This window comes from Magnolia sinica, chromosome 10 (assembly GCF_029962835.1).
Source record: "Magnolia sinica isolate HGM2019 chromosome 10, MsV1, whole genome shotgun sequence".
Lineage (NCBI taxonomy): Eukaryota > Viridiplantae > Streptophyta > Magnoliopsida > Magnoliales > Magnoliaceae > Magnolia > Magnolia sinica.
In genome coordinates this window covers 70,834,781-70,862,271 of record NC_080582.1, presented here as the reverse complement: position 1 = coordinate 70,862,271, position 27,491 = coordinate 70,834,781, and the positions used below count along the sequence as shown (strand labels likewise).

Genomic DNA, 27,491 nt, shown 5'->3' with positions numbered 1-27,491 from the left:
TGGCACATCGGCGCATTAACGGTCCTTTAAGATGTATTGTGGCACATTGGCACATATGAGGCACTTGATCGGACTTCAACACATATTTCGCACTTGACTCTTGCACATGTTAAGTTACTTTTTTTAATACACTGGCACACACCTCTCACATTGGCACTCAATCCCACGGTCTCAATATTGAAATGCACTTTGTCTACCATTGAGCCATGGGTTGAAACTGAAAAGATAAGTCACTAAAAGATGGAAAAAGGGGGGAGAGAGAAAGAGAGATGGAGGAAAAGGTTGCAGCTACAATTAAAGGTGTACACAAGTCGATTGAGTCGAGCTTGGCATAGCTCGACTCGTCTTGGCCACTTGCTAACCTTAGCTCGGACTTGGCTTGGCACGGTCGTCGAGCCTTACTAGCCAGCTCAGCTCTGTTCAGTCAACAGCTCGAGCCAATTAGAGCTAAGTTCGAGCCAAGATCGAGCCGAGTTCGCTTGTGCAGCATTTTCACAAACACATGAACTGTACTTTCAAAATCTTGTTGTATGTAAAACAGCAGCAATAGATTTACAAGTATTTCATCAAACACCTTGTAAACAATATAACAATCAAGAAAAAAAAAAGGTAATTGTTTCATATATGTACCTTCCTTGCCACCAGCCACACTTCATTGAGTCATTTCATCAAACAGTTGGTGAGCAAAAACAATATCAAAGTAACCGAGTCACCGAACTAAATCGATCCGAGTTCGATTCGAGTTGGGTTCGATCCGAGTCGATTCGAACTCAGGCAAGCTCGAGCTTGGTTCGAAATTTTTTCAAACTCAAAAAATCAGCTCAACTCGACTCGAACTCAGTTTCGAACCAAGTCAAATCGAGCTTTTTCGAGTCGAGTCGAACCGAGCGAGTTACCGAGCTAACTCTGCTCATGTACAGCCCTAGCTACAATGGTGGGCCCATCTTCACTTTTATTAGTTTCAAGGCCTAGTCTAGTTTTAAAACTGCTTTGTTTTTTGGGCTGATGTCCTAAAGGTATCCAATGCAATGAATATGCAGAGTGAGTGCTACACAATCATCACAAAGGGCCCCACAAAACTTTGTTGAACAAAAGCTCCCTAATACTCCATTGGTGCACAGCTTACATTCAAAATGGAGAAGGCCTAGGATGCTCTACTCACAAGGAATAATTCAAATGACAAAAATGCCCCCAGACATGTACCTTTTTCCTTCTCCCTCCCTATGACTAGCTGTGGGTTGAAATTAGTCGAACCTTGAAGTGACTTCCACCTACACAATATGGATCCTCTTCCCAATTTGAGACATTTTCCAAATGACCAATTTGCACTTCCCGGATCCCATTATACACGGTGTAGATTTTGATGATTGCAGTGATTAAGGGCATTTTCGTCGTGCAAAAGTTCTGTTCACATGCACATGGAAATTATACATCTTAAACAGATCCACCCCAATCAATTCATACAGATAGTGGGCCCCACCTAAATGATCAACGGTTTCCATCACATGTTCTATTCCAAAAAATATATCGTTCCAATCCTCATCAAGGCAACACATGCAACTTGATCCAGACCATTGCTTTCTGCTGCCCACTTGATCAAGGAAGAGACTGGGAACTTCGAAATTTGAAATAAGGAGTTGATCAATTTTGAGTCGTTCCAGATCACGCCAAGGCCCAATTAATTTTTTTAAAGCCCAGGTTTTGGCCTGCTCTGCTTGGCCGCTCGAACTCGCACCATGCCGAACCCAGCTCATTGACCCCTCGAACGCCATGCAGAACCCAGCTCATTCACCTACTGAAGATGTCAGACAGATGAGCTATACTCTTCATGATTTTTAGGGATGTCAATGCTCTAGGCAGCCCATTGAGATACCAGGCCCAGCCAACCAAGGGCTAGATGAAGATGTAATGTACAACATAATGAGAGGATATCTTATACTGCAGAAGCAATGAAATCCATATACAATATGTTACATCTCTAACAGGCTTGGTTTATTAAGGATGGCTCAGTAATTTTGGTCTCCTCCTCTACTCAAGATGATTATCTGTGAAAAGACTTGCATAGCATTCAGATGCAGTATTGAATTGCATTGCACTTATTCACCTTCACCGGATTCATGTCCACCTCTAGTCTCCAAATTGCAATTACGCTAATGAAAGCAACTGCAATTAGAAGGCTACTTCCTGAATGTCAGACTCCTCCATCATTTCCTGTTTAATGAACTGAATTTATGCAAATTGTTACATTTACATCCAAACACAGCCATACGAAGATGGATTAAGATTCAGGATGCCATCAATGGCTTCTGAACTTTGATAAGAATACAAAATCATATGTAAAACTGAATAGGATTCTGTTAGATATTCAAATTTTAAAAGCAGACTAATCAGTCAGAATTCTTCTTACCTTGATTCATACAAGCAAATTTCCCATGGAACCCAAGTGAATCCACCTATGATCACCAACTACGATAAAATACGAGGGTCCATGGTGGAATGTAAATAGGCCCAAAATGAGCATGATCGGACAATCAAAACAATAAGCTCAAGGGCATTCAAAATGGACAGTAGTAATTTAAAATGGTCTTACCTGAGTGGAATTACGGATCATGTGCAATCCAAGGTGGATCCTCTCTACCATGATTGTAGGCAGCCCGCCAGAATCCAAGAGTGGAATTTGCTCCATAGTAACATAAGATGGCATTCTTACCGGTCTTTCAAAGCAATAGTTACAGACTTCAATGAAAAGAAATGTACCAGAGAGATAAAAGAAGTTCAGCAATGGATTGAATCCACCTTCCATCAATGGCCATAAATGAATAAGTTCTAACATCCATGGAACTAAAAAAGGACCCGCGCAGCTCCCAACAAGCTATGATATCTTAGGAACAAAGTGCGCGCACATGAAAGCTGTCTAGCCAAACATACAATTCCCAACTAATCATTTTTGCAGCCAAAAAACTGTGTGTGGGGCTCACCTTCAATTGATCTAAGTCATTCATATGGTGGGTTCTATGGTGGATGCAAGATAACCCAAAAGTAGCCCCCCAGCAAATGATCCTAACCATGTGATTGTGCTAATTTGTAGACATAGGGTGCAATTGTCAATTTCACCGGATGCCTAGAATCATAAGATAGGGGAGACATCAGAGCATGGACCACCATATGGTTGGTTTAGGTTATCCAAAGGATGGGCCCACCTATACCATTGCTGGTTCAAACAAAAAGAGATTATTACTTTTGATCAAGCATCATAAATACCTCATAGTAAGATTTAAAGGCATCAATGGAAGGAGTCAGAATTTTGGAAAAAAGAACATCCATATATTTGCTTTTGAATCGAATGGTTTCTACACAAGCCTTGATGCTGGCAGAGTATACATCACATTCAGATTTACTACATTCGGACCCCAAAAACAACAGATTCGTGACATGACACTTACATGGGTTCACATGTTGGGTTTGAGCCGTCTCTTGAGCCTTGAAAAATGGCACTTCAACCCATCTGAAGCAAACGTCTATACGATTCCTATCAGTCCACTTGAACATACATGGCCAAAGAAGCTTGGCCTTCCCACAGTTGCTCCATAAAGCAGTTTGCAAGCAAACCTTCACCAAGACGACCCTCGACATAAATTTAAGAATAAAGAAGCAGTTATCTCTTGCCGAATCTCAAACACTTGTTATGTTTTTCTTCAGTGATGGTCGGGTTTGGTGGCTGGCTTTGCTTTGTCTGTTTGACGACTGAGAGTTTCTCCATTGCGTGAATGAACTTACGCAAGTGCTTGATGTACTCGGGGTATGTTTCCAAGTTGCAATGACCACCACCCTTGACCCATAGCGGGTCGTATTTTTCCTTGGCTAGTTCCCACAGGCGTTTTCCGTGGGACAAATCAACTATATCATCTTCTGTTCCCTGAAAATGATCGGTTAATTTGTTAACATCTATGCAACATCAGAAAGCGTCATGAAACTCTCAATATTAAAAAGATGCTATGGTAGGATCAGGAAAAAAAAATCATCATAGCCCTGTCACCGATTTTTTTTTTTTTATGATGGGATAAAAATAATAATAACATAAGTAAATAAATACAAGCATCGGTTTTAAATATGCAGAACTTCCACTTGATGCACTAGCAGTTCATTTGGAATGGCGAGGTCTCATCAGAATTGGGTGATTCTGGGCCTGTTTGAAGGGTAATTCAGTAAGCTTTCTGTCACCAGCAATTTAGAGGTCTTTTACACTATTTTGGATCTCTGTCACAATGTTCCCAAATTGATTCATGGATTTAAGACCATCCAATATTATACATCTCTCAAGAGTTGACTCATATCAGATTTGTAAGCATCGTGTGAATATAAGCATACTGATTTTGCATTGAAATGATAGTGAGGAGAGGATATACCTAGATTATTCATATTATGATGTTTGGCACCTGTATCACAGTACAAAAATACATGGTTTAAATGATGGATGTAATTGACAAAGCAATGCCAACCGCGAATAGCTGGGACACGACTATTGTAATGAATGGACAGTGATGATAGGTAAGGCACCCTGGCGAATAGTTACAAGTGAACCTTCCCATCTTTTCCCAGAAGTGCTCAAAAGAAAGAAATCGTGTGCATCATGCATTGTCATACATTTGAAGCTCTCAAGAAACGCATCTACGATGTCTTAACAAGCATTATTCAATGTACTCATCGAATTCCTTGCGATATTGTACCTAAGAACCATCAATCTAGTGGATGGATATCAGTGGATGAGATTATTCGCTGCTGGATCCATAAAGCAGCAACAATTGTAGGGTCTGTTTGTGTGTCGGAGTCGAGCGAATTGGATGGGATCACTGTTCCATGAATTGACGATACCAACCAATGTTGTCAAAATCGTTATCACATCGCAAATCATAATAGGGGTTGAATCGTATTGAATCGCAAATCGTATCATGAATCGTAAAATTTTTTATGATTTTCTTAGAAGTATGAAAAATATAAATAAATTAGAAAAAATTAAAAACTCAATAATCATCCTGTTGCCATCAATATGCACCAAGTAATACCATATCATGATAGTGTTGTAGGATTCTTATCTTTCCCTTTTTTCGTCTTTCAAGAAATTTTCCTTAAAAAAACCTGCAAGGATCCTTTAATAATTTATGTTCTTATTTACCTTTCATGAATATTGAATCACATTGGAAAAGTGGCATTTGATTATGTAGACCGACAAAAAAAAAAAAAAGATATGTTGATTTCTATCCATCATTCCACAATAAATAAGTCAACATGATTATATCATCCATAAAAACGAAACCTCTACAATTTAACATTGAAGAGCATATATATCATTTCACCTCTTATAAAGAACAAAATAAAATAATTTACTTTTTCTAAATAATTCCTTCTTTTTCTTTTATCTGAAAGGTTTTTTTCTAAATAATTGTTAGGGCCTGTTTGAAATACAGTAATTCATGGGAACTAGAGGTTAAAAAAGGTCATTAGTATCTTTCACGAGTGTTTAGAAGGGAGAGGACTTCCACCTCGAAAATAGGACCAATTTTAATGACATTACATGTTATTCCAAGCCAAAACTCAGTGGGCCCCACCATGATGTATGTGTTATATCCATGCCGTCCACTCATTAGTTCAGATTATTTTAAGGGATGAGCCCAAAAATGAGGCACATTCAAAGCTCAAGTGGACCACACCACAAAAACAGTGGGAATTGAATGATAACCATTGAAAAGTTCTTCCTGTGGTATGGTCCACTTGAGCTTTGGATCTGCCTCATTTCTCGCAAAATGAACGGACGGCGTAAATAAAACAAATACATAATGGTGGAGCGTCCATCTCGTTTTTCAAGTCAAGAGCTACCCAAAAGGTGTTGCTGACACATCATTTATCCTTCACTCCATTACAAATCTTTATGGCAAATAATTAATCCTCAAAAAGGTTAAATACATAATAATTATATGAATTATAGTATTTCAAACAGGCCCCAAAAGCCCCAACCAATATAAAAAATAAAAAAACCAGCCAAGTGAAGCTTAAAATAGAGGAAAACAAATATAATTTGAATCGTAAATTGGGATTTGAATCATAAATTGTGTGATTCAAATCATAAAATCGAAGGATTCATATAAAAAGGTATTCAAAGGTGAGATTCTCCCTCTCATATCTTCCACTAATAGAAATCAATGAAATTGTTCTCTTTATTAGTCTTCTCTACTGCACATCTCATTCTCTTTTTATCTTTCAATCATGGAAGTGATTTTTAATCACTTGATATTTCAACTCCCTCTTAGAAGATTTCATTCTTTCACCTACCTACTAAGAGTACTTTAATACTAAGGTCTCCATTTAGTCTCCGTCTTAACTTAATTGTTTTCTATTGTTTTTCCAAATCGACCATCTAATATACCACATTCTCCCCTTCCACTTGTGGACCGTTTGCTCCATAAGATCCTACTACTAATAGCTTGTAGTCTACCCTTATTACACTGCTACTCATACTCATACAATACTTGGTTGCATTGTTTGTGTTTTATTGCTTGTATTGTATGACATCTGAATGATACGGACATAATGACATCACTTATCACCAACAATGCATGGTTGTCCCCCAAACAACATACAACAATTACCCATAGACTTTTTTTTTCACACGTGCGCCCGCACACAGAATGTAATATCAGTGTATAACCATGTATTATCTTCTAACATCACCTTTAGTTTCACCGAAAATTTCCATGATTTTCCTGAAGTTTCTTTAGTGTTTCTATCATACTGTAATAGTATGTGATGCTAGCGTTGTCAAAATCCTACAATTTATGATTTACGATATACGATTTTAAGTTGAATCTTAAGCAAAACAATTTTAACCCCTTTTTATATGAATCCTGTAATTTTATGATTTGAATCCTACGATTTACAATTCAAAAACCAATTTATGATTCAAATTATACTTGTTTTCTTTCATTCACTTTACTTTCATTTTATGTTTTTAAATTAGTTGGAGCTTTAAGGGCCTGTTTGAAATGCCGTAATTCATATGAATTATTATGTATTTAACCTTTTTTAGCATTAATTATTTTCCATAAAGATTTTTATGGAAGGAAGGCTGAATGATGTGATAGCAACACCTTTTGGGAAGGTCCTAACTCGAAAAACGAGACGGACTCTTTGGGCCCCACCATGATGTATTTGTTTTTTTTTTTTTTTTGAAAGGCAATGATCTCATTAAAGGAGAAAAGATACAAAGTGAAGAAAGGAGAAACGGAAAAAGAAAAAAAAAAAAAACCAGCAACACGGAAAGGAAAAGGAAAAAGGCTGCAGAGGTTACAGCCCCTAAACACCTAAGAAACAGAGGTCCTCAGCGGACCAAAAATCAACATGAGAAGCCCATTCGATAAGCAGGCATTTGGACTTGGAAATAACGGCATCAGCCGAGCTGGACTTGTTGTCGAAGCATTCCAGACAGACCACCAGATGGAGAGGATCGCCATCCGCCAAAGTCTAGTCATCTTCTTTCCGATATGAACCCCTTGCCACGCGAAAAGAAGGCTGTCCACTGAGTTTGGGGCGCACCAGCAGACCTTGAATCGAGCACAGAAATCGTCCCAAAAATTGCAAATAAAAGGACAGTGAAGAAGGAGATGATCGACTGATTCCTCAACTCTCATACAGCAAAGACAGATGTTAGCCAGCGGCATACCTCTTCTTTTCTGATTGTCTATGGTTAAAATCTTCTTCCTGCTAACAATCCACCCGAAAACAATGAACTTTGGGGGCGCCCGATATTTCCAAATGTGAGAAAGATAGGGGGGAGCGGGGGAACTGGCGCAGTTTCTGATGATAAGATGATAGAGAGATTTAACCGAGAAAATGCGAGATTTTTCCGGTTTCCATACGAGATGGTCCACACCTGTAGCTTCAGGTCTAGCCGAATTGAGAGCGTTCAGCAAGGCCGAGAAAACCAGGAGCTCCCAGTCGTTTAGGTTTCTACGGCAGAGGATGTTCCAGACAATGTTGTCCCCAGCTGAAGAGAGGCAATCTGCCACTTAGATGTCTTTCGAGGGGTTAGCAGGTATATTTCGCAGAATCTGTCTTTTAGGGGCACCTCCCCTAGCCAGGCGTCCTCCCAAAATCTGATATTAGACCCCTTCCCCAATTCGAAAGCCACTTCATTAAGCACCAGCTGTTTGGATTTGAGAATCTCTTTCCAAATGAAGGAGGCCTTGTACCTTGAAGAATCCTTGGTCCACCAGCCTCCCACCATAGATCCATATTTGCTTTTGAGGAGCTTGTTCCAGAGGCGATCGGGTTCGGAGCCCAATCTCCAAATCCACTTCCCCATAAGGGCCCGATTCATCGATTTTAAATCCTTTAAGCCTGCACCTCCGAGCTAAGAGTGGCAGCAGACATCTTTCCAGTTGACCAGGTGGAATTTTTTTACTTCTTTGCCATGCCAAAAGCAATCACGTCTGAATCTTTCGAGGGTGGCCAAAACCGAGCTCGGACATTTGAATAAAGACATGAAATATAGAGGAAGGTTGGAGAGCGCCACTTTAATGAGGGTGAGCCAACCTCCCAAAGAAAGGTAGCGGGCTTTCCATCTGGCTATGCAAGATTGAAATCTAGCAATGACTCTATCCCACTGATGAGCTGGGGGAGGGCCTTCACAAAGGGGAAGGCCAACGAAGAGAGGGGAGAGAAGCTGCAGAACATTGAAGAACTGCCGCAAAACAGTTTACCTCCTCAGGGGACAGGTTAACCCCGAACATCTTCGATTTGACTAGATTGACGCGCAGGCCCGAAACCGCTTCGAAGCATCTGATAGTGATGTATTTGTTTTATCCACATCATCCACTCCTTTTGCCAGATCATTCTAGGGCATCAACCTAAAAATGAGGCAAATCCAAAGCTCAATTGTACCATACCACAAGAAGAACTTTTCAATGGTTATCGTTCAATTCCCACTGTTTTCTATGGTGTGGTCCACTTGAGCTTTGAATCTGCCTCATTTTTGGGCCCATATCTTAAAATGATCTAAACTAATGAATGGATGCCATGGATATATCTCATACATCATAGTCGGGCCTACTGAGTTTTGGCTTGGAATGACATGTCATGGCATTAAAATTGGTCCGATTTTCGAAGTGAAACACTCCCTTCCAAACACTTGTAAAAGATAATAATTACCATTTTTAAATATAATTCCCACGAATTACCGTAATTCAAACAGGCCCTAAGAATCGTTTAGAAAAAAATAAAACCTTTCAAATAAAAAAATCCTCTAGAAAAAGTAAATTATTTTATTTTGTTCTTTCTAAGAGATTAAATGGTATATATGCTCTTCAACATTAAATCGTAGATTTTTTATGATTTTTTTAATTCTTAACCAGTTGACACACCAAATTGATGTATGACTTACCTAAAATGAGTTTATGAATGGTTATGATAATGTTGATTTATTTATTGTGGAATGATGGATAGAAATCAAATATCTTTTTTGTCAGTCTACATAATCAAATGCCGCTTTTCAATGTGATTCGACGTTCAAGAAAGGTCATAAGAACATAAATTATTTAAAGAATCCTTACATGCTTTTTAAGGAAATTTTCTTGAAAGACAACCAAAAAAAAAAAAAGGAAAGATAAGAATCCTTTAACACTGTCATGATATGGTATTACTTGGTGCATATTGATGGCAAAAGGATGATTGCTAAGTTTTTTATTTTTTCTGATTTTTTTATATTTTTATATTTTTACGAAAATCATTTATAAAAAAAATAAAAAAATAAAAAAAAATCTTACAATCTACGATTCAATACGATTCTACTCCTATTATGATTTGCGATATTGATAATGATTTTGACAACATTGCATGATACATGCAACCTTTCCCAATGTTTCCATAATATTCCCATATCCCCAGGGTAAGATACAATATTACACTGACACTTCAAACATTGGATTGAAACATCCCATTTCTAGTGAAGACAACAGGGAACATTGAAAAGCAGAGCCTTATTTTTACATTTTTCACTTAAATAGGAGTAGTTTTGGATAAACCCAAGCTACATTTGGATGGACAAGTGAATTGACTTGCAAGCATTCAGTCCAATCAAAAGCAAGGTATTCCATAATGGTAATGGTGGCCGTAATGGCCACTGCCATTACCATTAAGATATGGGTTGTAAAGGCCGTTACGTTGTTTTTTTTTCCTTTCTTTGACAAACCTATTCCGGCCCCCATAATGGACCGTTACAGGTTATTTTTTTCCATAACAGCCATTACAACCCCGTAATAATTAACAGTTACAGTTACTTGATGGCCGTTATGTAACAGTTTTGGACTACCTTCATCAAGAGGAAACGGCAAAGTCAACAGCCTTTCAAGTTGTCTTCTAGTGAGAAAGTAGCCTCAAATTGCAGTTAACTAGCAGAACCACAATGTGGAACCCAGCCCCTCAATATGAAGGCTGTGGGAGTAAATGTGTACAACTTAAACTGAAAAAGAAATGTTATAGGATGGCTATAAAACCAGCCATGTCTTATGGGACAGAACATTGGGCAGTTAAGGAACAAATGTTCATGGGATGAGTTTAGCTGAAATGAGGATGTTGAGATGGATGACTGGCAAGACAAGGATAGAATTAGAAATGAATGCATTTCAGAGAAATTAAGAGTAGCATCAGGGGGTAATGAGATGAGGGAAAGTAGACTTAGATAGTTTGGTCTTGTGCAACGGAGACGAAGAACTATGCCACTTAAGAGTGGGTACAAGTCGAAGGCTCTAAAAGAGCAAGGGGAAGGCCCAAAAGGACATGGGTGGATGTTGTAAGAAACGAATTGATGACCTATGGTCTAACTGAAGTTATGGCCCTTGATAGCGTGGAATGGCAGAAAAGGATTCATTTAGCCAACCCCAATTAGTTGGTACAAGGCTTAGATGATGATGGTGGTGATGAGGGAGGAAATATTTCAGTTGATCAGTAGGTCTTGACAAGCTACGGGTCACAATAGGTTTGGACACACCAATCACAGCAACGAGTGGGGAAGGAAGTTTGAGGACCAAAACACAAATATGAAGAACACAACAAAAATCAAGCCAAACAACACAAGTAACATGACAAAGATCTTGCAGGCAGAAGAACCAATAATGCACGCTAATCTGGAGTCCATTGACAAGAGGCCAATCCAATGGTTGGGTCATCAACTTGAAGCCAACGGTAAGCTATTTAAAGGAGTGTCATGCCAATAGACAATTGCAGAGATCTGAACTCAAGGGTGAGTTCTTCTAATGCACTCAAAGGCCACACACAAGCTGGATAATCAAAGACTTGACCAATTAGACAGTTTGGATTGTTTAAATTGATGATCTGGACCAGATCCATGGCATGATGTAAATTTGATGAGATCAATAGGCAGCTTACACTGTGGGGACCATGGGATCAATCAGATGGTCATCCCATTCATAGGATTTATTCGTTTTACTTGGGTTATATTGAGTCACGACATATTTAATAAGTCTCCCTTTTGTACTTCACTTCTTTGGTAGGCCGCTTTTTGGACATCAAAAAGATTGCCAAAGTGACACGCAATTTGTGCCATCTGATAGCCTTGGTGTTTTAAATAGCGAATAGTGTGAGCATAGCGTTCACTTCTCTAAAGTGTTATGTGTAAGCTACACAAGTGTAGTGTAAATTATAGGCTAATTCTAGATTTTTAATCAAGGTTGCACTTAGTTGATCCAAACATCGTGAAATTTCATGATATCTGGTGCAACCAAAGTACAAAACACAATGTAAAAAATAGAAAAAATAGAACAAAGATTAACTATAAAGATAAAGAAAGAGCAATAGATCCGGTTTAATATTGTTACTTTTATTATTTACTAAAATCGCTCAAAAGATTAACTAAATTTTATCACAAAATAGAATAGTGTAACAAATGATTGAAAACATTAATTGATTTTTGTTTAAGTGAAAATAACTTGTAGTGTAATCTATGTAGAGTGTAGTGAATGTAAATTAGCATGTAGCTTCTTTTCATGAGCTACGTAGAGTTAAGGCTACACTACGCTACGTAGTGTAAGATAAATACTACATAGCATAAATGATGGGGACATCACATTATGGACACCATTACACACATATCAAATGAGGGTCTGAGACTCAGTGTCCCTGTGGCTAGGTGACTACCCGTTCGAATCTTGAGGAGTTGAAGACCCCACATAGCATGTGGGTTGCGTGGAGGATGTTTTCGGACCGTTGGATCGCGGGGACTTCACGATTAGACCATTGGATGCAACTTGATCCTAGTCAATCGTGATCGTGGACATCTTTAGAGTTAATCAGATAGTCTTAATTTCTTAGGATTATAGTGATTTTTGTTTTGAGCACTTAGTTTACTTTTTGAGATTTTATTTACATGTTTTATTAGTTTTATGCTTTTACAAGGGGGTATTTGTAATTTACAAAGCAATGGGTTAAACGCAAACAAGTTTTTCATTAATGGTCTTTTTATAAAAGACCAACTTTTAGATTATAAAGGCTTGGACGTCCAACCCTAGCCTTTTTTATGTGATGCTAACGAAAAAGCTTGAAATTCTCCTCTTTTTCTTGTATTTATGGAGAATGTGGTGTGAAACCCCACTCGGTGTGAATTTGAACGAAAACTACACTGGTGTGAAGCCTTGTTCATCCATCTCCTCTCTTCTCAAGCTCCAAAGGTATTTTCTCTCATCTCTTCTCTCTTTTCCTCTCAAATCTTCTTCTCCATTATCTTTCTTTCTTTTCTTCTTAAACCCAAATCATCCCAACCTACACCCAAACAAAAAATCTAACCGTACATGTGAATCCGTACGTTTGTACAACTGTACGAACTGTTTTGTGGACCTCATTTCAACCATTTTCTTACATCATTCCTTATTCTTCTTTCTTTAACCAAACCCCAACCTAAAACCCTATATTCCCTTTCAAAAAAAAACCCTAATTTCATATTTCCCCAATTTCCAAACCCTAACCCTAACCCTAAACCTAATTTCCCTAAACCTAGAATCATTTAGAATCCCTTTAGGACTCAAGTGATTCCCTTTAAAATAGTTCTACTCTCATGTTTTGAATGGAATTTTTTAATTCCATTGGGCCTATTTCGAATTAACATCTTACTAGTTCCTTCGTACGAGCATGTGGTAGCCTAGGATTACATGTAATTGCTTATTTGATTAATTATTGGGTTTATGATGAGGTTGCTGAAATTTCATACTTTTGTTGCCCATATTTTAAACTGAAAATCTGATTTCATCCATCATCCTAGGTTAAAAAAGCATCCTACATCAATTTTTGGTATCAGAGCAGGTTAAACATAGGGTAGATGATCTAAAACTTAGTTTAGGGTGTTCATCATCATACTTAGCATAGTTTGCATCTTGCTGAATTTTATTTTATTTTATTTTTTTGAACTAGTTATTTCACTGTGTACTGCTGAAATTTGTGGTACTCGTTAATTCACATGCCGCATTCCCGGAATTTTCGAGTGTTAGTTATATCTCATGGTATATTGTTGAATTTTAGTCCTAGTGTTTCTTTTGACAAATTGCTGAAAAACTAGCACTATTATTTCCTTTATCCCACTGTTTAATTCTCCTAACACTCATTAATTCTTCTTGCTACATTGTTGAATATTTGCACTAGGATATTCCATTACTTACATTGCTGGATTTTTAGGATTAGTTGTCTACTTGATCATATAGAGTCACATAGGTTCATCTAGAGTTGTCTAAGGTCATATAAGGTCATGTAGGGTCTTCACGTTAGATCTCCCTGTGCATGCCCACGCGATCTGGGAGTGGTTTTGGTCTTCACCTCACAATGAGTCTAGAACAACTCACTAATCTCATGCAAGCTATGAACGCCCGTCTAGCAGCCATAGAGGCGCGAGGTTGAGCCAACAGTAACCAATTGGTAGCCCAGAATAACCGCATTGATCAGTTAAAGACCTCCCTACAAGCTAACCCCAACACCGGAGAGGATGGCCAGTCCCAAGTGGGAGGCCCTGCGCATAACGATGTAGGAGGTCGCATTTGAGGATGCGAAGGAATCTAAGCCTGAGGTGGTAGCTGTGGTGGGGCGCATTATCAAGCATCCCAAAGAGAGTTCCATGACCGCTATGATCCAGATGAGCGTGTCATGAAGAACATGAAGGTAGATGTGCCAAGTTTTGATGGTCGCTTGGATCCCAGGGCATTCCTAAATCGGTTAGCAGACATGGATCACCACTTCGAGTGGTATGAAACATCTTATCCCATTCGAGTGAGATTCTCCAAGATGAAATTGGTGAACCAAGTGAAACTATTTTGGACAAACGTCGAGAGCAAGATGGCGAGGACAGGGGAAGAACCTATCACCCTTTGGGTTAAGATGAAAGAGGTTCTGAAGGAGAAGTATCTTCCCCTCTCTTACCGCAACAAGCTCTTGGATCAGTGGCAATCCCTTCACCAGGGTTCCATGTCGGTGGCTGATTACATTGCCAAGTTTAACGAGTATATGATGCGATGCAACATCCAGGAGGACCCATTAGTCACCCTTTCCAGATTTAGGATGGGCCTCAGATCTGAGCTTTAGCGGGAGCTTATTCCTCATGTCGTCGATACCCTTAAGCACACCTATCGGCTGGTGCAAGAGTTAGAGCAATACGTGAAACCACATTTTACAAGGCGATTTAACTCCCCCGAGTCCAATGTTAATGCTAATCCCCAGGGGACCGAGCCTAACTTTGGGAGTCAGTCCCGAGCCTCAACTGGTGCGCAACCTAACCCTAGGGATACTAAGGGTCAAGGTGCGACGAATACCAGTAAAAGAGGAGGTAAGCACATGCGGTGTTACAACTGCCAAGGGTTTGGTCATTACGCATACCAGTGCCCAACAAAAGAGAGAACCAAGGCACTTTTCATTGATGACTCTTGTGAGTATGCGGATGACCAAGGCGAATACGAAGAAGAAGTGCATGAGCCCGAAGGAGGTGCTAATGACGAAGGAGTTGAGACCGTGCCACTTGCGGTAGTCAAGTGCGCCTTTGCTCAGGCTAAAGTTAGTGATCATTGGCGTTGAAAATCTTTTATACTAACGCCAAGTGTGGAGAAAAGAATTGCAAGGTGATAGTTGACAATGGCAGTTGCAATTGCACTAATTTGGTCTCAGCTAGCACCATTAGTCGATTGAGTTTGACCATCATCCCTTACCCTTAGGACTATACATCGAGCCGAGTCGAGTCAAGCTGGGCCAAGCTTGGCTTGACTCGTCCGTGCTATACTCGAGCTCAAGCTCAACATTGAAGCTTGGCTTGTTTGCCAAAGCTTTTGAGTCAATCTCGAGTCAAGCTAGTGGTTCAAGTTGAGTCAAGCTTGTTCATATGCCAACCTAGCACCCAACCCGACCCAAACCCGCACCCGACTCAACCCGATGCCCAACCCAGCCCCTACCCCAACTCAATCCAGCGCGGTCGGGTAGGGTCTTTTAGTAAAAACTTTTAAGTTTTAACTCTTTTTTTTTTAAAAGTTAAACATATTATATATATTTAATATATATATATAATATTACAATATATTACTCGAGCTCGAGCTTCGAGTCGAGTCGAGTTGAAATGCACCATGGTCGAACTCGGCTCAAACTCAACTCGAGCTTTAGAAAACAAGCTTGACTCGCCCCAAGTCAGCCTTTCAAGCCGAGCTGACTCAAGCCGAGTTGAGCAAGCTTTTCGAGCTAGCTCAACTCGTGTACAGCCCTACTTACCCTCAGCCCCATAGAGTGTCATGGGTTGATGCCTCTTCTATTCCAGTTTCACAGAAGTGTCATTCTTATTCAATTCGCATCTTATAGAAATACACTATTGTGCGATGTTATGCCTATGGATGTGGGCCACATCATTTTGGATAAGCCTTGGTTGTACGATAGAGCACTATTCGGTCGCTCGAATACGTGTTCTTTTATGTACGAAGGCAAAAGGATAAAGTTAAATCCTCTCCCACCCAAAAGTACTCCAAAGAAGGAGGACGTTAGAAAGGGTGATCCCAAAGAAGTGAGGAAATCGCAGCCCAAGTTTCTCCGCTTTATAAATGTATAGGAGTTTGAAAAGGACATTGAGTCGGATTCGTCGGTGCATGCCCTTGTGGCCAGAGAAGTTACACCCGAGGCTAGAGTAGAGTTGTCATATGAGGCAACTCCGATGGTAGTGAGTTTTTTTATGTTTTTCCTGATGATCTACTAGATAAGCTTCTACCCATGAGAGACATCCAACATGCAATTGATCTAGTCCATGGGTCAACTCTACCCAACCTTCCTCATACCGAATGAACCCCGCAAAGCATGCGGAATTAAAGAAGCGAGTTGATGAGCTTCTAAAAAAAATGGTTCATTCAAGAGAGTGAGTCTGTGTTGTGCCTTCCCTTCTAACACCTAAGAAAGATGGCACTACGCGCATGTGTGTGGACAGTCGGGCCATTAATAAAATCATTGTCGGTACCGGTTTCCTATACTGCATCTGGATGATATGCTAGACATGATGGTCAGTGCTATAATATTTTCGAAGGTAGACATCAAGAGTGGGTATCACCAAATACATATACGCCCAGGAGATGAGTGGAAGACAGCCTTCAAAACGAATGACAGGCTATACGAGTGGCTAGTCATTCCATTTGGCTTGACCAATGCCCTGAGCACATTTATGAGAGTGGTGACCCAAGTGTTGAGACCCTTTATGGGTAAGTTCCTAGTTGTGTACTTTGACAACATTCTTATATATAGTACCTCCAAGGAACAACATCTCCACCATTTGAGACAAGTTTGCAGGGTCCTCAAAATCGAAGAGCATTATGCCAACCTGAAGAAGTGCTCATTCATGTCAGATAGCATTATCTTCTTAGGATTTATAGTTTCATTTGAGGGCATGAGAGCGGACCCCGAGAAGGTCAGGGCCATAGTAAAGTGGCCTAAACCATGCAATATTCACGAGGTGTGAAACTTTCACGGCTTAACTACCTTTCATGGGCGATTCATCATAGGATTTAGTTCCATCACAGCTCCCATCACTGATTGCATAAAGAAAGGAGAGTTTGCATGGACTAAAGCAACCTCTAGAGCATTTAAAGTGATAAATGAGAAAATGAGTGAGGCTCCCGTCATGCGCCTTCCAGACTTTTCTAAAGTCTTTAAAGTTGCATGTGACGCTTCAGGTGTGGATATAGGTAGAGTGCTTAGTCAAGAAGGGCACCCCATTGCTTACTTTAGTGAAAAGTTGAATGATGCAAAGCAACGGTACTCTACCTATGACAAAGAATTCTATGTAGTAGTCCAATCTTTGAGACATTGGCGACATTCACTCATTTTATCTGTTACCGCAAGAATTTGTCTTGTTTTTTTTTATCATTAGGCCTTACGTCATCTTAATTCCCAAAAGAAGCTAAACCCAAGGCATGTTAAGTATAGGGGTGTACATCGAGTCGAACCGAGTCGAGCTGGCCTCGGCTTGGCTCGGTCACCAGGCACACCCAGCTCGGCTCGGTGACCGAGCCAACATCTCCAGCTCGACTCGGCTCGATCAGCAATTGAACCAATTCAAGCCGAGTTCGAGTTCGTTTTTCGAGCCAAGCTAAGGCCAGAATACATGGTGGGCACACCTAATGAACAGCCCAGATCTTGCACAAATAAAAAATGGATGGCCAGAAAAACCATAAATTTTTAAAACAAAGACAGAGAGTTGCAGCTTACCAGCGACCGGACAGGGCAGTGGCCGCAACACATTCGAGCAGGGAGCGCCGGACAGTCCAATAGGCGACCGGACAAGGAGAGGGAGAGCTCGGGGGTCAGGGCCTCGGACATGCTAAGAGAGGGAGAGGGAGAGAGGGACAGGTGGAGAGCTCGGATCAGGTGAGGTGAGCCGTGAGCAGTGCCGGACTTGGGTTGAGAGAGGGGGGAGATTGGAAGAGGGAGAGGGTTGAGACTTGAGAGAGGAGGGAGAGACGAGAAAGAGAGAGAGAGAGAGAGAGAGATTGGAAGTGACTAGGGTTCGTTCGGGTTAGGGGCGTCGGGCGTGGGTTCGTTTAGGTAAGGGAAAGGGAGTAACTAAGTGAGGGAGGGACTAGGGCTTTTTTTTTAAGGGCTTATATATACCTTGCACCGAGTCGAGCCGATTCAAACTGAGTCGAGCTGAGTTCAAGCTAGATTCGATCTGAGTCGAGTCAAGCTAGGGCAAGCTCGAACTCAGCTTCAATCTGAGTCGAAACAAGCTTTTTCAAGTCGAGTCGAGCGAGCTAACCGAGTTTGCTCGGTTCGTGTACACCTCTAGCTAAGTGGGTTGAGTTTCTCCAGGAGTATTCGTTCATATTGAAACATAAGGCCGGGGTCGGGAACAAACCCTGTACTTTCTTGGCGATATCATATTTCTTGAGCATCTCTATCACAATGTCATGTGCTCTCTCTGCAAAGAGCCATTGCAAGAAGTCATAAACAAACTTCTAAGCACCCGTACCATTTTGATTCACCAAAGGTTCTAGTTGGAACCCTTGTTGTGGATTTGGATTCACCAATAAGGTTGATTTTGAAGTTTTAATGGGCTGGAACGTGGCTAATTTCTAGGGTTTTAATAATGGGTCGGAATGAGGCTAATTTTGGGTTTAATGGGCTGGATTATGGAGGTAGATGCCCGCTAAATTTTTGGCAAAGCATCCCCTTGTCAATTGGACTTTTGGGCTTTGTAAAAAAAAAAAAAAAAAAGGGTGACTGGGGATTAGGAGGGATGGATGCAATGAAGAAATTAAAGGGAAAGAGGTAGAATTTTATGATTAAAGAACCTGGAAAAAATAATGTCGAGATTGTTGTTAATCCAAGACTTCAACTTAGTCGTTGAGGCCCTCTCTGATGCCAAACTGACGCTGCTAGTTGATGGGGAGGATCTGCCCAAGCGCATACACCTCCAAGCTAAGCACAAGAATCACACAAAGTAGAAAGAAACAATCTAGAATTTTTACTCAATTCAAATGTACCTTGATACTACTCATCCCAAGCCTTGTATAAGCTCTTGAAACGTACAAACAAGGAAAACGCATAATGTCATTGACAATCAATGACTTATTACGAATATGGAAAAAGAAATAAAGGAGATAAGTATGCATTTAAAATATTTGATTAATGGATTATTTATACCTAGCTAATTGATTTTGCTAGCAAATTACCTAAATAGGAGAATTGGACCATTTTTTCTATCAATGAGATGAATTATATTATATTAGGGGGGTGTTAAACAAGACGCATGTGGGAGGCACTACCTCCCCATGGATACAAACCCATCCCCTAACCTCACTCCATATATTTACATGATTATACCGAGCAAACGGTCCCTTTAACACAAATAGCACCCATTGACACTAATTTTCTTCCTATTCTGAAGACATTTAGTTAGGACTTTATCCCGGCCCAATAGCCCTCTTAGCTCGGTTATGGATCACTTTATCATACATGCACAACTGTACATCAGTAGGCAAATAGTGATGCAGAATACCTAGCAAAGGAATAGAACTCGGCTGCTCATTAGCCAATCTGCTCTGTGCATTTACTATTTCGAAAGGATAAACATGTAAAGATGGGATAGGCTTGGTTAATGATGGATTCATGTAAAGATGGAAACTATTCCATATTTCTACATTTGCTTTCAAATCAAGGTTGACACCTATTTCCGCTAATCTATAGTGCTTATAAACAATGATGCCCAAATACGGATATGGATATTGGGATGTATACAGTACAAATAGGGACATGTGGAGTGAATTATGACTCCATATTGCCCAAAATAGAGGTAGCGCATATACAATACAAGAATCCCATCTGAAATTCTTACACCATATCGAAATATAGGAGTTTAAAACATGAACCTAATACAATAGGATACAGTTTAAGTTGTATCTTAAAGGTATCCCTATCCATGCGATGTCAGTATCAAAAAAAAATCAATAAGCAAGTTTCCGGGTATCCTAGCTAATACAAATGACCCAATCATAACCAGTTTGGAAGTTGAATCTCCAAAACTAGAGTTTATCTTAGGAAACAGAAGAGACTACGAAATGATCCTTCCAAACAGTTGGAGAAGCCTCAAATTACTACATTTCTCGAATGAAAAATGGCAATGTACACACCTTCATTAAACCATCACATAAGGTACATGAATGGAAGCAACATGATAACAGGAGAGAGGCCCAAAAGCCCACACAAACTTTTTTCAAGAGGCTCATAATTTACCAAGTGAGGGGGGTGATGTAGGGACATGTGTAGGTTAAAGAATATTCAAATAAATACACCAATTAACTAACCGTTTCCAATCAATGGGATTAGGTAAATCTCAACACAAAGATGAGGTTATTCCGTCAGGATCATACCCCTTAGCATAAGATCATGTAAACAGTAAAAAGGCCGAACCTAGAGATATGAAGATATCCCAGATCTGTCATAAGTCAGTCCACGGTCAAGTTTGAATTTGATTCTACTGACTAATCATCACTCTTTTCCATTCAAACTAGAAAGGGGGTATCCAAAGAGGAACGAAGGGGGTGAAGAACGAAGGGTTCGAGATGAAGAAAGTACGGGTCATCTTGTCGTCAAAAGAAAGAAGGAAGATGATTCTTACCTTTTCCTGCACCTCGAAGATTTAGAAAGAAGAAAACCTAAAATCGGGGTGGAATCTTCAACACCCAAGGATCAATCCTGAAACCCTAATCTCTTGAGTAAAGAGGAAGAAAAGAGACGAATCTCTATTCATTCAATAAGAATGAAAATAGGGTTTCTCACAACATATATATAAGCTATGGGAAAAGTAAAAGTGCACTAAAGCCCCTAAAAACAAAAAAAATAACAAAAAAAGACCAAAAGTAGAGAAAGTGCAATAAAGCCCCTAAAATAAGGAAAATAACCAAAAAAAGCCTAAATTAAAACACACGTGTAGTAGGGTGTGAAATCCGACCCATGGATCTATGGTCAAGGTACGGTCATGCCGCTCCTGCACTCGTAGCGCGTCAGAAAATGGGTCCGATGGACCCAACATCCATCCACATCAACTCCTCCACTCCGATACTTTGTTGGGGATGCCTCCTCCTCTAGTACACTCTAAATGGTGCACCACTGATGTCCGCATCAGGGGGAATACCACTTTTTAACCATCAAATATCCACCTCATAATAATAGAACTTTAAGTCATCTTTAAAGGTAACAATCCATACATAACACATGATGAGCTTAGAACGATTGGCTGAAATAGCCATTCTGACAAATGCAAGTGCATGCATGCGTACACACACACACACAATGTTTCTGTTATATACACCCTTTTATCTACTTCTTGTAATAGGGTAGTACAAAAGGTGTCATATTATAATATGGAAAGCAGAAAGATAAGGTATACATGAATAAATGTTAACAACATTGTAAGAGTAATACCCATGATGTAACACTACCAAGGCTTAGAAATGTGTTGGCAATCATCATTTAAGCACTCCCATAATCTGTAATACTGTAATCAATGAGGCGACAATATCTTCATTTTAGCATGGGTTTCCACTAAAGAGAGACTTTGTAGAACAAGACCCCATCGATGAGAAGATTCACAAACAACAAATCAGAAGGCTTTATAGTCCATATGCTATTAAACAAAATGCATATCAAACAATATATTGAAAACTTACATGTATAACAAGAACTGGGCAGCTGACTTGCCGGATTTTGTCAACATTCTGCATATAAAAATTATGATTTTCTCAATACATGGCTATCTTTAATCAGTAATCATCCATTGAAATCAGAAAGCAGGATAGAACCCAAACTTACTTTGAAAATGTCAAACCAAAATGTCATTTTAACAGGATATAGCACCCGTATGCCCGAAAGAATTGCACTGTGAAGAACAACAGCCCTCAGCTTCTGCAGACGGGCAGCCAAGTGTACTGTAGGCCCACTCCCAACTGATTGTCCATACAGAATCACATCCTCCTGCTTTATTCCGTACTCTTTCTTCAAGCAATTGTACACAGCCTCTATGTCGTAGTATGTGTTGAACTCAGATGGCTAAGCAGAAGTATCAGGGAAAAAAATCAGGCATGGCAATGAGAAAGCCTACTCTCAGTTGCATGGGGGAAAGGAGGGAGGGAAACTATTTCCAAAAAAAAATCAATATAACATTATCAAATTCTATAGAATTGAAAGTGATAAACAAAGGATTCTTTTATTTTCACCATTCCTTTCCTTTAGGGGAGCCATGATTTCTGCCAACCCAATTTGGGCTATTCCACCCCAAATTGCAAGCAAGGCATCATTTCAAGTACAGCCTGAATTGAATCTCTTACCATTTGGTGGAAAGCACCCATTCCACTCAAATGCTCAAATGCGCCCACAGTCATAGATTACAAACCCATCCAGTTTTAATCTATACAGCATTTTCAGAGACTAAAGAACTCCAAAATCAAATCTGTGACATATATATAGCTTACCTTACCAGAGGAGGCCCCATATCCCGAATAATCGTAACTGGAAAAGACGAAACAAATAAAAAAAGCCCAATCAATAACAAAGGAATAACATCATAAACAGAAAAAGAAAACCTTGCAAATTTCAGGGTGCATAACAAAACCATGACCCTTTTTAAGTAACATGCAAAGAACTTCAAACCATTTCAAATTCATGCCTTCCCTAACCCTACCGGTACAAAAGGCATAGAAGATAAAAATTGGTGGCCTACGCATATCCAAATGGGGATTGAACCCATTACAGCTAAAAGTTTCTCAAACAGAAACTATCATATATAACGACTCTATTCCAAGCCTTAAAAAAGTAAACGAAATTCATCTTCATCTAAGCCTTATCCCAATTAATTAGGGTTAGCTACGTGAATCCTGCTCCACCATTCCACTCTATCAAGGGCCACACCTTTAGTTAGACGATAGGTCATCAAGTTTTTTTCTTACTTCCTCCATGTCCTTTTGGCTTTCCCCTTGCCCTTTTCGAGCATTCTATTTGTACCAACTCACTCCTAACCGGTGCGGTTCTTGGCCTCCGTTGCACATAACCAAACCATCTAAGTCTACTTTCCCTTATCTTATTACCTATTGGTGCTACTCCTAAGTTCCCTTAATGCTCCGAAAAAGAAAGGGGGTAAACAAGATATCGCAAACAAAACCAATGTAAAAGTTGTGAATTGATGTGGTTAGAAAAAGGTTGAACCAGAAAATATGGTACCCATGGTTACTATGGATGGCCCATGGTTCAAAAAGCACTCTGATTACAAGATAATACCATCTGCTGAGACAAGCTGAGTAGAAAAGTGATAGTTAGCATCATCCGATCAATTTTCAGTAGGCCTGCTACATGAAAAGTCCCAATTTCCACATACCATTGCCATGTGTACAGTGTAGAGGGGGCCTACCATGTTCCAGTTCCACTGTCTCTACAAGATCATTTCCACTCAAAATCACAATTTGCAACAGCATCAAAGATAAAAATTGGCAGCTTCCATAAAAGAAGGAAAAAGATCTGAATGTGTTCAAGACCCATTACACCAACAACATCCATAAACAGAACAAGTTGCATACAATCCCCAATTCCCAGGCCCAAAAAGAGACCAAAATGAAAAGATAGTCCCAAAACCCATTTTAACAGCACCTTAGCTAAAATGACTATACATAAAATCCAAATGACTATTGAACCAATTATACCAAAAATTACAAACAGAAAAAATCAAATACCACTACACATTCCCTAGCTCAAAAAGAAAAGCTCGTAACAAAAGAACACACATCCCAATGACTAGTAAATTTGAGTATGATCTCTATCAAGCTTTTGTTCTCCTCAATTAATCGAGAGAGAGCAAATCTTGTGCCTCTTTTGAGATTGTAGACCTTTGGTCGCTACTTCTCTTAGTCTTAAGAGAATACCAACTCTACTTGCAAGTCCACCCTTATCATGGCATTGTACATGGTATCATCTCCTTAAAATCCAAAGACTTCCCTGTGCATCCAATACCGGTTGCAAATTCCTAGACTAGAGAGCCAGTTAGGTGACTGGCAACCAGAATAAATCCGTTCAAAGACTTTTGGACATTCATGCAAGTCCACTCACTCTTCAATCCACATTCCCTATCATGCAACCACCCATTTCTATCTCCATATCAACCATCTTTTCAATCATCCATGTCCCTCTGCAAACCACCCTTACTTCCGTGCCACCCATCCCCTCTGAAGGGTGATGTAAATATGTGTGTAGACACATACATGTGCATACATGCATGCATAAATACAAACATAAACACAAATAGACATACATATATATAAACAAAACCCATCTCAAAAAATAAAAATAAAAATAAAGAAAATCAAACTTTTAAATCATGAAATTACATAAAAGAATCCAAATTGAAATTCAACCAATTACAACTACAACCTTCAGAAACAAACCAAACCAAAAAAAAAAAAAAATCTCAAAACCATCCTTTGCAAACCCATCAAACATTCAAAAATAAACCAAACCCATAACCATCTTTCACAACCCCATCAAACCTTCAAATCATAAAATTGCATCCAAAAATCCAAATTGGTACTCAACCAATCACACCAACAACCTTCAAAAACACACAGAACCAACCAAAACCGACCTTTTTAAAAAATAAAAATAAAGTCCATCTAAGAGGAATCATGCGATGCTCCCCTACCAAAATACATAATACCCACGTATTTCAGTTTGAACAAAGTGGGAACAATGGATCAGTGATCCTGGATGGGCCGTGACCCAAAATCTTCCCAGATAAAAGCATCCTAGCCATCCAAGTTCTAGCTCCATTTCAATTGAATTGCTCAACCGTCCTTTGCGTGCGACCAATTGAACACCAAAAATTGTCTTATGAATTAATTTTCAGGCCATGGCCCGACCCCATCAGAACAATGGTCTGATCAGTCTCCTATAATCCCTCATCCAAAAAAAAAAAAAACCCCAAATCACCAAATCTTTAAAAAATAAAAAACAACCAAACCAATCAAAACCCATCTCACAGAAGACCAAATACAACAAAACCCAAATCAACAAATCTCAATAATAATAATAATAATAATAATAAGATATCAACCAAACCAAGCAAAACCCACCTCTCCCAAAAGACCGAATCCAACAAAATCAAAACCACCAAATCTCAAATGATAATTAAAATGATATATATCCAACAGAAAAACAATACCTCATGATATTAACCTTGAGGTGAGCTCTAAGCTCAACAAACAGCTCAAGCATCTGACCGAGATCGGCAGCGTTGCCATGGGAATACAAGATAGTCAATCTGGCAGTTGGGTGCTTCCAGAAGGTGGCGACGATCTTGTTACCGCCCTTGGTATCAAGCAAATGCACGTCCATGTTCTTGTCAGCAGTCACCCCTGAGAAGAAGAGCTTCCCATCTTCTCCACCCCTGAACACATCATACGTTGGTGGGTCAGGCGGGAAGAATGCGAATTTCGCAGCAACCGTCGATGTAACATTCCCCATTTGGATGTCCCACCATCAAAGCAATCACACGGCCCTCTTTTCCTACTTCATTCCATCTGGATTGGATTGGATTGAAAATAGAAACTCTCCCTCCCTCTCTCTCTCTCAGTCATAAAACATTCATTCCTTCATTCCTAAAACAAGAGAGAGAGAGAGAGAGAGAGAGAGAGAGAGAGAGAGGAAGGGATTCTTTTTTTTTCTTTTTTTTTTTTTCTGCCTCTTTTTTTTTTTTTTTTCTTTCGCCCGCTTTCTGATGCAATCCAAGTGGCTTGAGATTAAGAAAAAGGAAGAATGACAAAATACCCCCTGCTTTTTTTCTGAGAAACCCCTCACTTCTTAAAGTATGACAATAAGACCCTTGGGAGCTTGAAATCGGCAAGCAGGTAAAGGTCAGGGTGCACTCTGGTGTGTGTTTTGGTACGTTTTCTAAAACTGTTTTGATAGAATGCGGGGCCCGTGTGACCCGCTACCTTGTGATGGGAAGCATATTGCATCCTGCCCAGGCAGGAGTTCTATGGGGCCCACCATGATGCATGGCTATATCCATGCCGTCCATTCATTTTTCCAGATCATTTTAATGTACGATTCCAAAAATAAGAAAGATCCAAGCTCGATTGGAGCACACAGAGGTGATTGAACTCTCATCACTAAAAACATTTTGAGAGCTGCAGAAGTTTTGGATCAGGCCGATATTTATGTTTTCCCTCCATCCAGTTCTTTGTGACCATATGAATAGGTTGGATGGAAAATAAACATCAGGATGAGCCCTAGAAAGGTTTCAACGGTAAGCATCATTGCTACTATTACTTCTTATGGTGTGGTCCACTTGAGCCCTTTTTCTGGCTCATTTTTTGTATCATACCCTAAAATGATCTGGAAAAATGGGTAGACAGCATAGATTAAATCCATATATGAAGGTGGGCCCCACAGAGCCCCTGTTGCACAGGACTCAATCCACTTCCCCTATGAAGCCCGTCCGACCGTCGGATGCCATGCATGTAAGTGATCCAGGCCATTCGTAAGGTAGTGTGTACACTGTGAACATGCCTAGACTATATGATAATATCAGTACGATAGATAGGCACAGGACATCTCCACTATTAAATAGACGGCTAAAAAACTCCAACGGTCTAGATTCAACATAGGTGTGTGACTCACTTGATAGTTTCTGTATGGCGTTCTCACAATGAATAAATGGTCCAGGTCAATTGCACATGTAATGTTCGAAATTGGGAACGAATGAGGGGACCATTTTCTATCAAAACTCCTTTTGTAATTGGATTGAACTCGGTGGGCCACCAACTTTCAATTGATGATGAGATTTTGCCCATCTGGCCCAATTAATTATGTTGGTTGAATTTGAAATATCTACATTTTTCTTCTTAGAACAAACAAATACAGCCGTGGAGTCGTATAGAAAATTCTATCTGTCGCAAATGCTGCCACCCCACCGACCACTGCACCATTTTAATCACATGGTATGAAAATCAAGCTTTTCTGAAAGGGTTTTAATTGAATGTGGACCCATGTGACAATTTCAACCATTAGATGACACAAGTGTCAATGATCTGGGCCATTCATCAGGTGGTGAGTACACTGTGAATATGCCTTGTACCGTATGGTAATACCGGTACAGTTACGCCAATTACATTTCCACAAGAAAATGGGCAGTTGAAAAAGTCCAATGGCCAAAATTCAACAACCGTGTGGCTCAGTTTTTTTGTGTCTTTTCCTCGCACCTACACCCACACACACACCACAATGAATTCCAATCCCATGACCTTAGTGTTGAAACTCTTGAAAGTGTGTTTATGGCGTTTTCACAAGGAATAAATGTTAAGGTCAGTTAGACGTAATGTTTGAAATTGAGAACAAGGACATGCGCTGTGGATACGATGGGGCCGTTTTCTATGGAAGCCCCTCCGAAA

The 27,491-nt window shown here is 39.8% G+C and overlaps 1 protein-coding gene across 2 annotated transcripts; it reads right to left on the bottom strand.

The window, feature by feature from the left end:
- Positions 1 to 2,660: 2,660 nt before the first annotated feature.
- LOC131216945 (uncharacterized) lies at positions 2,661 to 25,770 on the bottom strand. 2 transcript variants are annotated; one of them, XM_058211592.1, is made up of 5 exons: positions 25,262 to 25,766; positions 22,530 to 22,566; positions 21,871 to 22,107; positions 21,729 to 21,776; positions 2,661 to 3,916 (listed from the first exon to the last, which is right to left on the bottom strand). In XM_058211592.1, the coding sequence occupies exons 1-5, from the start codon at positions 25,561 to 25,563 to the stop codon at positions 3,656 to 3,658; spliced, it is 885 nt and encodes a 294-aa protein (XP_058067575.1). In that variant the 5' UTR covers positions 25,564 to 25,766; the 3' UTR covers positions 2,661 to 3,655. The 2 variants fall into 2 exon arrangements, with proteins under 2 accessions (XP_058067575.1, XP_058067576.1); XM_058211593.1 differs by lacking the exon at positions 21,729 to 21,776 and having other exon boundaries at positions 25,262 to 25,770.
- Positions 25,771 to 27,491: the final 1,721 nt, after the last annotated feature.